This window comes from Erpetoichthys calabaricus, chromosome 5 (genome assembly GCF_900747795.2).
Source record: "Erpetoichthys calabaricus chromosome 5, fErpCal1.3, whole genome shotgun sequence".
In the NCBI taxonomy this organism is placed as follows: Eukaryota; Metazoa; Chordata; class Cladistia; order Polypteriformes; family Polypteridae; genus Erpetoichthys; species Erpetoichthys calabaricus.
The window spans coordinates 125,865,874-125,884,455 of NC_041398.2; the positions used below are offsets into that span (position 1 = coordinate 125,865,874).

At 38.2% G+C, this 18,582-nt stretch overlaps 1 protein-coding gene across 2 annotated transcripts in view; it reads right to left on the reverse strand.

The window, feature by feature from the left end:
* The window catches only part of rbpjb (recombination signal binding protein for immunoglobulin kappa J region b), a 145,710-nt gene extending 128,433 nt beyond the window's left edge, over nt 1–17,277 (reverse strand). The window contains exon 1 of one of the 2 annotated variants that reach the window (XM_028802002.2): nt 17,205–17,277. In XM_028802002.2, the coding sequence (XP_028657835.1) occupies nt 17,205–17,224 (20 nt within the window). In that variant the 5' untranslated portion in view covers nt 17,225–17,277. The remainder of the gene's footprint in view (nt 1–17,204) is intronic. The other variant, XM_051928639.1, reaches the window with a different exon arrangement.
* Nucleotides 17,278–18,582: the final 1,305 nt, after the last annotated feature.

Sequence of the window (18,582 nt, forward strand, 5' to 3'; positions counted from 1 at the left end):
ATAGCAATATGAAGCACATTTGGCAGCAACTGAAAATGACATATAATAACATAACATACTTCAGAATTACTAGAACAGTACACTTAGTATATGCAAACACACATGGCACATTTATCAACTAAAAAGAAAGCTGTAGCTTCTACCACTGGTATGATGGACCACCGTCATTCCTGCTGAAGGAGTTTGCCCTAATCAAAATATCTAATTCCACAATGACTTGTCAGCATCATTTAAAAGGCGTGACCTTTGCATTGATGTTATGAATGATTTGAATTACATACAAAGCCTGTAATGAGCTAGGCACTGCTGTCATTCATACACAAGTGCAGTCTATTGTGCCTATGAAGTTTGGGAAGCCTAAACAACATTACCTAGTGTCACTGATAAGACTATGGATACATGCATTTTACAAGATTAACTTATCACACTTCACATTTTATGCATGAAATGTACCCACAAACATCCTCACAAGTACCAGACTAAACATGAATTTTTATAATGAGTATTACTACTTTACTGGCATATCCTCGGTTACAAATAATTTTTGTATATTTTAATATCTTAGTAATGGGAAAAAAACAATATGAATTCTTATAAAAATAATAAAGAGGCTAGGTTAATTTAATTATTGAGGCATGCAATTGAACCTATTTAATATATGTTACTCTTATTTTACAATATACACAGAAACAAATGACAAAGGAAATACAACATCTGAGAGTGACAATATTACATATTTGGCTGGTGGTTTATAAACTCTTTGTTATACATGAGAACTGGAGCACACCAGGTTGATCCTAGAAGGTCTTGAAGTGTGTTTTTTTACTTTGTGCTTTCATTACATTACTATAAACATCTGTTAGTGTTACAGGTTTACTGACTTAGAACCTGTACAATTATAACTAGAAATTTTAACATTATGGAACACCCCCTTTAAAGCCTGCTTTTTTTATTACTATACCTTTTCCTTTTGTTTCCCACTGACAAAAACAAGAAATGGTGATACATGGCACAATAATTTAAATGTGAGATTGGCTATCAGATTAATTCAAACAATACTGCAACTAAGAATGCAGCAACAACAAAATCCTGTTACTGTCAAAAAAGGTGCTAATGAATGACAATTTAAATGTCATTTATTTTCTGCTTTACTATGTTGTCTGCTGTACTAATTTGTAATAAACACACAAGATTAATTTAAACAAGAATTCAGCAAAATAAAAAACCCTTTCTCTGAGTTTTTGTTTCTAATCAAGCGGTTTCATTTTTAGCCTGGTACTAAGACATGCCACTTAGTTGCCTCTGTTACCAAATGCCACTTGCCCTAATCCTCTTTGGTAGAACCAAAAATCAGCTCAGATAAGCCTGGCATCTCGATTTAAACAAGGCTTACTTGCTAAGCACACTTCGTGTAAAAACCCAATCGTGTCTCCTCTACCAATTGTTTGCTGCCAATGTTAGATTACAATCAACAGAGTAACCTCCACAGGAAAACATGGTGAAAAGTAAAATTACAAAAAAAATTTGCTAAGCATATAAACTATGACAAAAATACTAACCTGGCCCATTTACAACTGTATGAGCTCATCATGAGCTACCTGTTTTATAAAATATCAGGAAAAAATGGAACAGAAAAAGTGAAGGACTGACAATTAGTAATATGCTCAGTTTCAAAGATCATTTGAATGTTTTTCATATGTCAGAATGAAAATACTACCAAGTCATAAAAGAAAAGAACTAGTTCCAATATTGGGAACGATTGGCTTCTATTAAAGCAACTGAGCTGTAGAAAAAAAAATCTACAGTCACTGCTGTCATGCAGAATGAAACTTGAGCAATACTACAGCAACAAATTTTACTTCAGTATTGTTATTTCATTCCTGTTCACCTGTTGTGATCACACCTCATCTGACACTTCTTCAAACTCAGTCCATCTCTAGTTCAATATTTATTGATCATTACACAAGTCTCTCTTATAAATTCACTTTGACATCAGACTGGAGAGTGCCCCTATAATGCAAGCCTTGAATTCCATGCAATGACATTTGCTTCATTAGCCCACTACAGTCAGTCTGCCTTCTGTTATGTTCTCTTCATGGTCAAGGGGTTATTATTGATCTGACTGAAATTTGTTGCATTGAAATGAAAATTCAAAAAAGATGGATTAAATCGTTAGCATTTTTTACATAAACATCTTTAATAAAAGTGGGAATTACACCACAAAAATATGCTATTGACCGAACACAGAAAATATCTTCAACTTTACAAAATTTATCATCACTCTGAAGCACTGACTTATGCAAAGAAGGTTTACTTTAATTGGATAAATATACTGCTTATGTTCTGACATTTTCAATAAAAAAGAAATCGAACATAACAACTGCTTAATTTAGAAAATGTTACTTTCTAAATCTGCCCCCACAATTATTTATAAAATCCTCCTGGATTTCATCAATAAAATAGTACTCATGACATTGCACAATAACATTTCACTTTGAACATAACTGTACTTCCCTCATTGGTTTTCTACTAAATACACACAAATGTCAACTCCCCACTTAATACATATTTTTTTATTGTTTATCAAGTCAATTACTCACTGTTCCCTGCAACAGACTTGCACAGTCTGTAATGTTTCTTCCCCTTTTTGTGTGCTTGTTGCCAATTGAAGGTCATTTATATTTTGTGGTATTTTCAACTGTGTTTGAAAAGGATGACCCATCTAACGAGACAATGCTGATGTATTAAAACAGGAAATTACTTTAATTACTTCAACCTATGGTCAAACAGAATACCAAAAGCAACCAATGAGTAATGGTTATTAGTAATCTCTTATAAATATTTCTCTTCTGGTTCGTCCTGCTTCCACTTCAAAACTGGTCCCGCCCACATGCAGCCGACACGGCATTTCTCGATTCCAATTCGTCCTCTTCCATGTCATGCACTATACTGGCCTGCTGAGCGTAATACATCCAACAAGTACTCAAGGTGCTGCCACAACAGTAAAGTAGCTTTACCACCTTTGCGGGAGCCACCTGTGTCTTTACAACAGCTTTTTACACAGCAAACATCAGAAGCTAAAAATTATCGTGAACACATTCAAGAATACAACTCTTCTCTAGCGTTTGCTTCCATGGGTGCACAGATAACTCAGTCTTCTGGCCACCGACCATACTGTTTTAAAATACAGTAATCCCTCCTCCATCGCGGGGGTTGCGTTCCAGAGCCACCCGCGAAATAAGAAAATCCGCGAAGTAGAAACCATATGTTTATATGGTTATTTTTATATTGTCATGCTTGGGTCACAGATTTGCGCAGAAACACAGGAGGTTGTAGAGAGACAAGAACGTTATTCAAACACTGCAAACAAACATTTGTCTCTTTTTCAAAAGTTTAAACTGTGCTCCATGACAAGACAGAGATGACAGTTCCGTCTCACAATTAAAAGAATGCAAACATATCTTCCTCTTCAAAGGAGTCAGGAGCAGAGACTGTCATAAAGGCAGAGGAAAATCAATAGGGCTGTTTGGCTTTTAAGTATGCGAAGCACTGCGGCACAAAGCTGTTGAAGGTGGCAGCTCACACCCCCTCCGTCAAGAGCACAGAAAGAGAGAGAGAGACAGAGAAAAACAAGCAAGCAAAAATCAATACGTGCCCTTCGAGCTTTTAAGTATGCGAAGCACGGTGCAGCATGTCGTTTCAGGAAGCAGCTGCACAAAAGATAGCAACGTGAAGATAATCTTTCAGCATTTTTAGACGAGCGTCCGTATCGTCTAGGTGTGGGAACAGCCCCCCTGCTCAATCCCCCTACGTCAGGATCAGAGAAAGTCAGCGCAAGAGAAAGAGAAATGTAAGCTGGGTAGCTTCTCAGCCATCTGCCAATAGCGTCCCTTGTATGAAATAAACTGGGCAAACCAACTGAGGAAGCATGTACCAGAAATTAAAAGACCCATTGTCCACAGAAACCCGCAAAGCAGCGAAAAATCCGCGATATATATTTAAATATGCTTACATATAAAATCCGCGATGGAGTGAAGCCGCGAAAGGCGAAGCGCAATATAGCGAGGGATTACTGTACACGGGCAAATTTATCACCAAATCTCTCCACTATACACTAACACTTCTACCTCTCCAGGATACGGACAGTTGTATGTTTTTGACAAAGCGCAAGCTACTGAAGTACGCTTACAAAATAAAGCAAACTCTGCATGCAGAGAAAATGTACCGCTCCAGCTAGATTCCATGCTCAGAACCATCAACCCGTTCGCTAAATCATACAAACACATGCATGAAATCGCTCAGTCCAATCCAACAGCATCTGTACGAATGGTTTTAAAGGAAAACCCTAGGCAGGATTTATGACGATACAATGCCCCGACATGTCACACCGATGTTGCAGCGATTTTCGTCGGAGAAGATGGCGAAACGCCTGCCGAGAGGGACATTTGCATCTATCCCATAGGCAACACCTGTAAACAGATTTCCACGCTCAATATGAATTGCGATCCTATGGTTTACCCACTTTTATTCCCTTACGGAGACATTGGCTGGCACAAAGATTTATAACATGTTCCCGATAAAAGAACCGCCAAGCAAATAAGGCTTACTCAATGCCAATTTTACGCGTACAGATTAGCAATGAGGAACACATTTAGTATTTTGCACTCCAGCGGCAAACTATTCTAACAGTACATCGTAGATGCGTATGTTAAAACAGAGGGCGCGCGTCTCAACTATCTCAGATTACATCAACAAGATCTGCGTGTGGAACTATCAAGCACACTGCAAGCAAATGCTGAAAATAACAACGTACGTGTAGGCAAAATGATCATATTATCGTCCACATTTCCAGGAAGTCCAAGATACATGCAACAAAACTATCAGGATGCCATGACCATAGTACGTAAATTCGGAAAGCCTGATTTATTTATCACTTTCACGTGTAATCCTACTTGGCTGGAAATTCTACATGCACACTGCGTCTTTCAAGAAGTATTTATTTCTTCTTGATTTCTGAATTCCTTTCTCACCATTTTCCGTTCCTATTCTTACACTGCCGTAGCAAGTTTTATTTAATTTAGTATAGGATCTCAGAGCTACTTCCCTGTAAAAAATTTACTTACAAACTCTACCCCAGAAAAGAAAGCACAGTATTACATTAGTACAGTGACTGATACAATGGAGTTTTAAAAAAAATGTAAATATGTCAGTGACCAATTTAACAATTTCAAAAGCAAAAAGTTTTTGCTTTTTGAACACTGTTGGGTGTTTCTTATAGATTTTTGGGTGCTGATCATGAAAATCACATCAAAATGTACCCATCACGTACTGTTTCAGAGAAATCTTCAGTTTTGTCATAATTTTTTTTTATATTTGTATCCAAACATTTTCGCTCCCATAAGTGACTTATCAACAACAGTTTGTGCAGCCTGGGCATGTCCAGGCATGGAATCAGGCCAGGCTGGAAGCTGTTCTGTGGAAGTTGACATCCTGCGCATGCCTGGGCAGGTCTGAACGAGCTTGACGCTGTCTTAGCATGCAATAAAGGTGGCTTGCATACACCGATCCTGCTCATTTGGTTAATATAGGTAGTCAGTGTGTATGTATAGTATCAGTAAAGTATAGTATCTGTAGCATTATAACCGTAAGTAAGCTTGATGCTATAGACGTTTTGGTGTCGGGCGATATGTCTCGTCAATGTCGTAACAGCCGCGATACATTCTGCTGTATCTCTGGCAAATATACACTTGCACCTCAGAGACGTTGGATGACTGCTCTTGTGAAGAAAGCTTATCATCTGTATTTCAGCTGCAAAATTGGTGATCAAGACTAGGAATGGGCGCCTCACATTTGCTGCGTGACAGGTGCTGTCAGTCTGAGAGCCTGTCTCGGAGGCACTCGAAAGACGATACCATTTGCTGTTCCGATGATATTGCGAGAACAGAAAGACCATGTGATGGACTGTTACTTCTGTTTGACTAATGTGTCTGGTTTCTCTGCCAAAAACAAGAAGTCAATTGAATATCCTAATCTGCCTTCAGCAATGAGACCCGTGCCACATGACGACAGTCTTCCAATTCCGAAACCACCAGAGGATTGGACCTTAGACGAACCAGATGAAGAAACTGCAATGCAGGGTACTGACAGTGACATTGACCTGGATTTTGAACAGTGCTCATCAGGCGATCCACATCTGAGATTTGGGTTTGTCAAAAGCAAAAGCCGAGCTGCTGGGTTTGAGACTGCAGGAATGGTGTTTACTGTCACCAGGTATGAAAATTTCTGTGTTTCTAGGCCAACATCATAATATAACCAAATGTTTTGCACAAGTCTACAGTCTCTGTTTCTATTGTGACATTGAAGGATTGTTCTCGGCCTTGGGTTGTGATCACAACCCGGAAGAGTGGCGTCTCTTCATTGATTCGTCAATGTTAAGCCTGAAAGCTGTTCTGCTACACAGTGTTTATCCTTCAGTACCTGTTGGCTATGCAGCACACATTAAAGAAACGTATGAGAATATGGAACTGTTGCTGAAGCACGTCCAGTATAGCAGGTACAACTGGAATATCTGTGGAGATCTTAAAGTCTTGCTCTGTTACTAGGACTGCAGCTCGGCTATACAAAGTACTGTTGCTTCACCTGTGAATGGGACAGTCGTGCCAAACAGTTGCACTATTCTCAACAGAACTGGCCACTCCATAAAAAGTTAGTTCCAGGACAGAAAAATGTGGCACATGAATCGTTTGTCGACCCGGCAAAGATATTTTTGCTTCCTCTTCACATAAAACTGGAACTCAAGAAGAATTTCATGAAAGCACTGAACAAGGAAGGCGAAAGTTTTCGCTATTTAAGGCAGATGTTCCCAAGAAAAACTGACGCCAAGATAAAAGGGAGCATTTTTGTTGGCCCCCAGATCAGACATGTTATGAGTGACAAGTGGTTTGAAGATCTGTTAGTTGGGCCAGAAAAAAATTGCCTGCAAAGCCTTCAAAAGATGTTGTTGACAATTTTCTGGGCAATTACAGAACCCCAAACTACATTCAGCTGGTAGACAAACTCCTCAAAGCATACAAAACAATGAAGTGCAACATGTCACTCAAGATTCATTTCCTCCACTCACACTTGAACGTCTTCCCCGCAAATCTTGGTGCTGTCAGTGACGAACATGGTGAAAGGTTTCACCAGGGGCCTCATGTATAAACGGTGCGTACGCACAGAAATGTTGCATAAGAACGTTTCCACGTTCAAATCACGATGTATAAAACCTAAACTTGGCCATGCACATTTCCACGGTACCTCATACCCTGTTGTACGCAAGTTCTCCGTTCGGTTATGTATACTGGCGGCACCCAGCGTCAAAACAGTGCTACTGTTCCTGTGTGGTTTATCATTCTTTTTCAGATCCACGTCCCTGACGCGGTTTTATAAATACACTGAAATTAACCGCATATTGTTTATTAGTTTAATGCATCTGATTGTAATTAACCAGTAACAATATAATGGTCCACGGAATGGTCAAACTATTACAAATACCATAACTGCTTTAACGTTGTTACTCTCACTGCACCTTCTTCTTCTTTCAGTTGCTCCCGTTAGGGGTTGCCACAGCAGATCATCTTTTTACATATTACTCTCACTGCACCACTCAGAGCAGCTGATCGGAAAGAGAATTATCGGTATACAGCATCAAGCACACGCTGCCTAAGTCATGCTTCCTATTTGAACTGCTTCTCACACAGCAAATGCTTCAAACATTTCCTTTACGGACTATGCGGTTCAGAAAGAGTTTCATTCCAAGAGCTCTAAATGCACTCAATCAGTCCATCAACTGCTCCGTGTAGAACTGTTTGGACTTATAAGTACAATTACCTCACTGTAAACTTGCACTACAGTTATAATATTGCACAACCTGAGCCACTTTATAAAGCGCGTATTTACACATTATGATGATATCATTTTTAAGATGAAATGCAGCAAAATATGTTTATTATATTATACAGATAAAAGCACTGTATGCTTCACTGGCGTGAACGATGGAATAATTAAACATGTACTACGAAGATATTTCAATGTTCCTTAAAAGTTTTGAAGAATCGGCATTCTAAGCTTACAGATGGCTTAACGACTATTACAGAGCTGACTGTGTGGCGATCGGTTAATTGCAGAAAGAAAAGGAAGGACAGGAATTGGAGGTTAGTACGTTTGAAAGAGACAGTACTGCAGGGGCGGCCTTAGGCATGTGCAAACTGTGCACCTGCACAGGGCCGCCAAATCCCAGGGGCCGCCACGCCAATATATATTGAATATAAAACAGAAAGAAAATAACGACACAGCTAAAAACGCAGTGGCAAATTTCGGCAAAAGTTAAACTCTTGTGTCATGAGCACGAGGCGGCTATGCAGTGTCCACAACGGACAAGTCCATCTGCCGTGCATAAGAAACCATATTGACATTGGCGGGTGAAGGGGCCACAGATTCTTTCTCTGCCCAGGGCCGCCATGAGCCTAGAGCCCCCACCCGAGTACTGCTACAATAAATTATTTCATCGAAGGTCGCGCACAATCACTGCGCCACCGTGTTCCCATGTTTAATAACATGCTTTAACTCCTATCATCATGAAAATGATATCACGTATATATTGCAGTATTTTAGTTATTCAGAGAGCTGTAATATCACAAATGTAATGGATTCTGTGTCCTGTCGGAGGAAGAGAAAGCCGGTTTAAGAAGCATGTAGGGATTCACACACAAAGAACATATACAAAACAAAGCATTTAACGTGCTACTTTAATTACAATGTGATTTGAGAAACTGGTTAATTAAACGATTTTAAGATGAAGTTTATGATGTTCTACTTTAATAAAAAAATAAACTACGTAATTAAAGTGAAATTTCAAAATTGATGTTGACATTTCGTGCTTTTTCCCCCACCGTCTGCCTTTTTTTCTCTGTACTCTAATAAGCTTTCATATGACAATCAGACGATGGGCTACGTCTCGCCTTTTCACTGCGACTTTGATATCTGGCAACTTCTTTTTATTTCGGGCACTGTGCGACTTTGTGAACTTGAGCTTTCGAGTTTCTCAGACATGCTGTCGGTCGATTAGCTTCCTTTTGTTGTTTATATCACTGTTTAAACCAACAAATAGTACGTTTTTCCTTGCCTCCACTTTGTATTCACTGAAATTCTTCCAATTTCCCTCTTGCTTTTCCCATTGTGTTTTCACACAACACTGACCTTAAGGGCTATTTATATTGCTTTGCATATTCAAAGAGGCGTAATTCTGGGAGGAGTTGGGGCGGGACAGCAGGCGCATGCACGAGCGTTACTTGTGCTTACGTCATGTTATAGTGCGAATTCTACGCACAGCGTTATGCATGAGGCCCCAGGACACTGCTACGATGGAGAAACGATACCAGGGCAACTAGAATCCGTCAATGCTTACTGACTACTGTTGGACACTGCAACGTGATGCACCAGACATTAAATACAAAAGAAAATCAGGAGCAAAACACTTTTAAATCTGTTGAATTTAATAGCTTATGCGAAACATAAACATGACTAAATACATTATTGGCAGTAAACATATAAATGTCTATTTCTCAGAGTTCCTATGCGATGCAGTAAAACCAAATCTATATTTTTTATACCCAGTAGGTACTTGTCACAATCAGCAAAAACGTTTCAGGAAGCAAGACTTTTCAAAAAAATTGTGCAGTGTTTTTAACTCATCATATCCTAAAAATAACAACAGTGGCAACTTAAAGTGAACACTATAGAGAAAACTTTTTTTTTTTTTTTTTTTTTTTAAACATAATATTCATCTTTAAATAATTAAAAGTTTCAAAGATTTTTTTGAACAAAGTAGATAGCATAGTGTACTTTCAAATGATAAAAACATAGAAGCTAAAATTTTTTAATACTAATAACAAACAATACTACACTGTGACACCTGATGCCAGACTTTTTTTTTTTTTTTTTTTTTTTTTTTTTTTTTTTTTAAACTAGACCTGACATACATTCCAATGCACTTTACATTTCAAACTAAGTAACCTAGTAACTGTTCCTAAGTAAATGAGCTTCAATCTGTCCTTGGAGAAACTTGTTTAATATTTTAATTCTTTTCCATACAGCAGAGCACAAAATTATTTTCTGCTGTTCAGTTTCAGGTTTATTTTGCAATAAGCAATATATTTAATACTATTCTGTTCTATTTTCTTTCTTTATAAAAAATAAACATAAAATACATTAATAACTTACCCAATTTCCAACACAGTTAATAAAATAATGTAAAAATAAGGAGACATAGCAGCAAAAAATAGAAAAAGCAGTACAAAACAGAGCATGGAAAAGCATCACAAAATACACATTCATGAGTCAGAAAAAAGACATAGAAAATATGGTTTGACAAAATAATGACAATGGTACTTGAATGGACTGACTAATAAGGTGGCAAAAATAAATCTGATTTAAATTTGCAATAAAAAACAAAAATGTTACATTCTACAATATTTGGCATGTTAAGTTAAAAAAACAAGTTTTCCCAAACAACCTGAGCCCTGTTCAGACTTTCTTCCATTTTTAGTTTCTGTTACACCCCATTTAATTTTGTAATTATGGGTAGGTGGCCTGCCCTGCTTGTTCCTTTAAAACATTTTGTTTTAATTATTAGTGTATGATATATATTGTGAAAAAGCAAGCATAATATAATTCAGAGTGCTATTTATATAACATTGTATTCAAAAAATAGCAGTACAACATCAGTAACTTGATGAACCACTGTTATTAGTAGTAATGACATTTCTGCATTGCAAATAATTTCCTTGTAGATGTAGTAGTGTAACAGAAAAACAACAGACCCAACTGTCATGGCATGAAAGCTGCTTGTTCTGAGTAACTGGCTCATTCATTGAAGGGGGCATGTTCTAAATAATAGCAGTGTATAATTTAATTAGTGAATTAATTCATTCTGTGAAAAAATGAGTCATTAATTTCCTTTATTAAGGGAGAAGGGAAGCAAATGTTTTATACGTTGTTATAAAATATATTTCCTTCTGAACTGCTAAGTAAAATGGGCCGTTCCAAACATTATTGCTTTAAAATAGCAACAAAAACCCGAAACACGAGGAAGAAAACCAGCAACTACTGTTAAAACGGCTCAAAGAATAGTCAGAATGGCAAAGACTAAGCCAAGCATTACCTCCAGAAAGATCAAAGATGATCTAAAATTACCTTTAAGTGCTGTTACAGTCAGAAGATGTTTGATCAAAGCTATCACAAAGAAGCCCCCGTAAAGCACCATTGTTGAAAAAACAGCATGTGCAGAATCAGTTTAAATTTAAAACCAAGGAACACATTGATTGGCCGAAAGAGAAATAGCGTAACATTCTGTGGACTGATACCCAGTTTTTAAAACTGACCATAACAATAGCCAAAGTCTAACTGATATTTATATGTATCAAGAGAAACTGTAATTAAATGAACATTTCTTAGCTTTTAAAATCAATGGAAAAGGCAAAAGACTTTGCCAGAAGCAATACTATTAAATAAACAAACAAAATAAATCTGAAAAAGATGTAAGTGTTGCTAATACTGTAGCTCAAACATAAAACTTACAAATTTCCATATCAAGAAATTAAGACAATCAGGGCATCACCTATATGCTACATCGATCCCTCTCCCACTTGGACAGAGGCAGTGGTGCTGTAAGAATAATGTTTCTAGACTTCTCTAGCGCCTTCAACACAATCCAACCTCTGCTCCCTAGGGACAAGCTGACAGAGATGGGAGTAGATTCATACCTAGTGGCATGGATCGTAGACTATCTTAAAGACAGACCTCAGTATGTGCGTCTTGGGAACTGCACGTCTGACATTGTGGTCAGCAACACAGGAGCGCCACAAGGGACTGTACTTTCTCCGGTCCTGTTCAGCCTATATACATCGGACTTCCAATACAACTGCCATGTGCAGAAGTTCGCTGACGACACTGCTATCGTGGGCTGCATCAGGAGTGGGCAGGAGGAGGAGTATAGGGACCTAATCAATGAGTTTGTTAAATGGTGCGACTCAAACCACCTACAACTGAACACCAGCAAAACCAAGGAGCTGGTGGTGGATTTTAGGAGGCCCAGACCCCTCATGGACCCCGTGATCATCAGAGGTGACTGTGTGCAGATGGTGCAGACCTATAAATACCTGGGAGTGCAGCTGGATGATAAATTAGACTGTACTGCCAATACTGATGCTCTGTGTAAGAAAGGACAGAGCCGGTTATACTTCCTTAGAAGGCTGGTGTCCTTCAACATCTGCAATAAGATGCTGCAGATGTTCTATCAGACGGTTGTGGTGAGCGCCCTCTTCTACACGGTGGTGTGCTGGGGAGGCAGCATTAAGAAGAAAGACGCCTCACGCCTGGACAAACTGGTGAGGAAGGCAGGCTCTATTGTTGGCATGGAGCTGGACAGTTTGACATCTGTGGCAGAGCGAAGGGCGCTCAGCAGGCTCCTATCAATTATGGAGAATCCACTGCATCCACTAAATAGTATCATCTCCAGACAGAAGAGCAGCTTCAGCAACAGACTGCTGTCACTGTTCTGCTCCACTGACAGACTGAGGAGATCGTTCCTCCCCCAAACTATGCGACTCTTCAATTCCACCCGGGGGGGTAAACGTTAACATTTAACATTATACAAAGTTATTATCTTTTTTTCATCTGCATTATTATCATTCTTTAATTTAATATTATTTATTGTATCAGTATGCTGCTGCTGGAAAATGTGAATTTCCCATTGGGATTAATAAAGTATCTATCTATCTATCTATCTGTGGCAGAGCAAAGAGCGCTCAGCAGGCTCCTATCAATTATGGAAAATCCACTGCATCCACTAAACAGTGTCATCTCCAGACAGAAGAGCAGCTTCAGCGACAGACTGCTGTCACTGTCCTGCTCCACTGATAGACTGAGAAGATTGTACAAAGATATTGTCTGTTTTTTACCTGCATTATTATCAATCTTTAATTTAATATTGTTTTTTTGTATCAGTAAGGTGCTGCTGGAGTATGTGAATTTCCACTTGGGATTAATAAAGTATCTATCTATCTATCTCTTACTTGTTATACAAATAGTCCACATTTTTTAAATCAGTTTTATAATTATGCCAAATTTGTTACTTAGAAGTTCATTTATTTTTTTCCACTGTTTACAACTTGTTAAAGTTGTATGCATAGGATGTCACTTTCCTGTTGCCATTGCTCCTAACCAGAACACACTGCTGTGCACCAGGAGTCGAGGACACAGGGCTTACAGTGCACTTTGTTTAAACTGTGCTTTATAAGAAACTCAACTAAACTTTGTTAAATTGAAGGCTAAATGTATTTTTGCACAAGAGTAACACAGGAATTCAGGAAACTGACTAGGACTGTTTAGTGAAATTGGATTAAAAATTGACAGCTACCAATTCGTGGCTGTGTTGAGGAATTTAGAGTAATGCACAATCCTAAATTCTTTAAAATGTTTATAGTTAACTAACCGCCTTTAAATCTTTAAACCGCCTTTAAATCTGAAAAGTGAAACACAGTGACACACACAGATTACAAACAATGCTCAAGGATAACAAGCATTTTGGCAATTTTGGAAATATATATTTAGAAAAGCAAATAAGTTCACTGACAAACTAATATTAGTCATAGTTATTCTCAAAACCACTTCAATTCAGAGGCGCTGGGAGCAACAGCCGATCCTGGCAGTACTTAGCACAATGTAGGAAAAGAGCTTGGTGAGGGTATTAGTCGATCATGGACTCCACTCACGCACACATTCACAATGGGACCATTTAACCAAGCTAGAGTACACATTCGAAAAACAGACACAGGGAGAACATTCAAACTTCACACAGATAATCAGGTGCTGGATTTGAAACTACTGCTGTATTCAGGATCTGTAATGCGGCAGTGCTAATCAATGTGCAATACTGAGGCCACTGAGCTAAAAATATGTTAGCTATATTTTAACAAATATCTCAAACTTCTTAAATGAATAACATTCACACAGCTTTATAAAGATTGCTTAACTGCCTTCAAACTGCAGAAACTTAGACAAGACAAAATAATATGGATTTAAAAATTTTTATTTATTAGCATTTTGTATGCTCTCTAAATGGTTGTAATATTTTACTGGTGCATTTTTTTCCTTGACAAGACTTCTTTTGCAGAAATATGAGAGGATATTGCAAAATATATAAAATGTAGGTACAATCACAATAGATGATATAAACTTATCAGCCAGTCTTTCTAATAATTTATCTACTCAAAATTGTATAAACTTGTGTGGAGAATCAATAAATTGTCTAAAATATTAATTTCAAAGTTTTTATTTTGTTTTTTTTTTTTAAACTGTGGGTTTTTGAATTCCCAAACAATTTTCACCCAAACCCCTCCCCACCCGAGTCCGAAGTCCTCCCTTGTATTAAATTTGAGATTGATGTGAATTACTCTATTGATGCAATATTTCCTCAGCAAATCTATATTTTTGGCTAAAATATAAATGAAAACCTCTACTTGCAAAATTAAAATAATTATTTTAAATAATTCTATATTCTAAATAATTCTATAGCATTTAAAAAAAATCTGTATTCCAAATAATAATAGCATAAATAATTTATCTGAATGACTGGCTGATAACTTATCTACTGTTTTATAAACTACAGTAAAATTGGGAAAGAATAAGTTGCGACATTAAAAAAATCTGAAATATTAAAAGCAAAGTGCTTTTTAAACTGTATTTTTTACCCCTCCCTCCAACAATTTCATTCTACCAGAGTCTATGTTAAATTTAAGGGGGGGGGTGTTTCCCCCACCATTTCAAAAATTAATTTCAAGCCCTATACATAAACAGACAGATTCACGATAAGTGACATCTTTTATCACATAAATATTAAATGACTGCCATAAAATACCGAAATTGCGTTGCCTTTAAAGGCAACAACTCAGATACATTACGTTGCAAGTTACTGTGAAGACAGGCTACATTTGAAATAATTCTAACGTATCTTTAAGCAGGATTCAGCATTACTGTATAATATTTGTACTTCTTTCAGGCATGACTTTGACAAGGCTCCCTCCCTATTTAAGACTTACTACTTGAAACCCAGTAAGTCTCAAAGATTTAAGAATGACAACTCAGTTATTAATAATTCTTGAAAAATTTTGCTTTCTTACTACCGAAGCGCACAGCATGTAAACGCGTTAACCACATTAGGCAAATGTAATTGCTGGAAACACATATAAAACAGTTGTGTGGTTGTTTAATATTAACTCGTTTAACAAATAAGCATAATTAATAAAAGTGCTTAAAGGCAAAAACGTCTATTATTGCTACAAACTGAAAAGAGCCCCAGGCACATATACATCAACAACATACTTTTTAATGGTAAAGTAAATAAAATGTCAAACTACAATTTACAACGCACTCGAGAGATATCTGATGAAAGACTCATACTCTATCTACTCGTCTCGTCTACCTGCATGTCGTACGAGCCACCAAACTGGCAAAAAATCAATGTGAGGGGAAGATAATTATAACCAGCACCTCGAAACCAACCGAGATCGCGTCGTTTGTGAACAGAAAGAAACTTGTGTCTACTGTACTATTCAAAAACAAAACATAACGGGGCTCCAACAATATGTTCTAAACTGCTAGCTAAGCTCGCCACCCTCCCAACCGTGATCAGTGCTAATTGAGGTCTCTTATGGCGCAGTTTCCAACTAATCAGATACCATCTGGACAGGTGGCCTGTTTGCACCACAATGTTTAATCAAGACATCAGCTAGACAAACCCCTACTGGGTACAGGCACTGTGTCCCGTCTTACTAGAAACCCAAACAGTTTTCCTATCGTGCTGTTCAAGGAAACTGCAACCTAAAATCGAGGGGTTAAGTGAGAAACGTTTGACGCCTCCAGCAGTTTATCATCAAGGAGTGGAGATGATCCGCTTGCTGCCACCAAGGAGATGATGTTGTGTTGCGTCGTCTTAGCTTTTGCGTAAGGATCGTGTAGTGAGAGAAAGAAGTCAGGCAACTGTTTATACTTCAATGGATTCCGAATCTAACAAGTCTTCCCTCCATGCTAAAATGATTACGCACGTAATGCATATACTTCAGTTACATGAATGCGGCACGCACGATACAGTTAGGTGTCGAAGGACCATTTTAAGAAACTGCTTGCTATACATGCGATCAAATGCATGCGACGCCTCTGTAATCGTTAGGAAATGCAACACTCATCAATTTACTACATAAAATTGTGGATGCAACCATGATTTATACCACGGATACAAGATAAACTGTAATGCTGCTTCGTTCTGGTTTCTTTAGAGAAGCAAAACAGAAACGTGGGTAAAGTGCACAGAATCTCTGAGCATGCGATTCAAAACTTTTCCGTCACAACAGGGTACTAATCCAGACGGAATATGTCTGGAGTGTAGAACGCTATCAAGTGGGCAATCCAGAGATGGGGCGACAGTGTCCTCCTTCTCCTCTTGCCGCGGCATCATCCTCTGGAGATGCGCTGCGTCATACTGCCAGGTGGCTCCGTGTTGTTAACAAAGCTCCCCGACATCGTACATGCCGCTTTTGAGAGAGACAGAGAAACGATATGCAGAAAACTGCTATAAACTGAGCGTCTCATTGAAATACATGGCAAATAACGCACTGAAAATAATGGATGGAAACGTAAAACAATCAAACCTCCCTTCCCCAAACTAGTACTTCTAAAACGACAAAAGCAGTCATACTGAACAATTCCTCAAATAAAGAGAAGGGACAACTACAGCGCACAGGCAGTCATTGGTGTGTCTCTAAAACCGCTGACTCGTCCCACATAGATGAATGTTCAGCTTGAAAAGAAAAGAATAGCCAAGTGGAATTGCGGACTTATGCACGAGTACAAAACGCCAGGAGGGAGCAACAGGGGGAAAGAAGAGTGCAGCCGGAGTATTACAACAGAAGGGGGAGAGCAACCCCACGCACACAATACGTTTTCAAGAGGAATTGCTTTTGAAGCGGCTGCACAACCCACATACAAAAGTCGCCCTTGGCTTTCAATGTGAGTCACCACGACAAGAAAACAAAGATACCTCGCCGACCTCGAGTCTGTATTTTCACTTTAAATCGGCGATCCCCATTAGCTCTTAATCTCAGACTTACCCTGTCACAACAGGCGCCATCTTCCACAAACTCTCACTAAAACTCCAAACCTCGCGAGATCCGCATGAGCCAAAAAAAAAAAAAAAAAAACAGCCGCCGAGACAACAAGAGGCTGCGTGAGAAGGAGGCGGGGAGAGACGGGAGAGGGGGAGGATAAGGGGTAGACAGACGCCACAACAGGCGTGGGAAACTTTACTAACCTCGCGAGAATACAAAAACTCTCATCATTGACTGCTATAGAGCGCATCTTATTGTATCGCGAGACTTCAACTTGGCTTCGGTTGTTTGTTTGCTGTGTTTCGTTGTTAACGTGTGTCTCGACGTAACAAGTTTAAGGCTGCGGATTCCATGCACGTTCAATGCATTTCGTCTGAGCTCATTTTCTTAGTTGCTTTTTGTTACAGTAGTGCACACAGACTGTTTTTGTCTTTATTTTTAATATGTTGCCTCTGTACTTTAAATGTTTAACTGGTTATCGATGTATTGATTGCGTGCACATAAAGAGTTTGTCTATGGGAAATGTGATGTTGTTGACGCGTAGAATTAGTTTTCTTTCAGCCGAATTGTGTATTTTAACGCAGTCATACCTGAAAGCAGCCATCTGCTTCAACCAGGATTTTACTGTGTGTGTGACTGTAATGCTAAAATGTAATTTCGGTCAAGTGGTTTGAATTGTGAGCAAAAGACCACACGAAAGTTTGTATCCGTTTATTTTGCCGTGAATAATATATGGCACGAAGGAGTGTTTCATTTGTATATTTTTTGCCGTTTGGTATCGGTCAATTTCTTTTGTTAGCTTAAATATGAAAGATGGCGATGTGGTGTTCTTTCCCGTCTGCTGTTTAATTCTAAAACCCTTGCAATGTTAAGTTGCTTTCAACTTTCAGACGACTCATTCTGAAAGACTATTACGTTTGTTCCAGTTTGCAAAAAAGGAAACTGAAAAATGATTAGCACATGTAATCATTACGTATGCTTTATTGCTGCCCACATCGTTTACAGTGTTAGCAAAAATGTCAAAATAGAGACTGCAGTCACATAATCCTTGTATGAGCTAAGGGCACTCAGGGGGGAACTGAATCCATGCTCTTTTGCTTCTTTCATCAACTATAGATATAACTATGTAATTTTATATTTAAAAAGTAACTCTTCCTAAAATAATTCAAATATTTTTAGCCTTTCAATCCACATATTTTGCAGTATGCAGTACATTCCATGCCACACTCATTCACCTGCAGGTTACCTTCTGGGCTAGTAGAGGATATTTTTTCTTTTCTTTATTTAAAAAAGTATATGCAAAGAAATATGTATTTTTAAAATCAACCATCGTCAGAATCAGAATTCATTTTATTGTACAGTCAAGCATGATAGGAGTTTA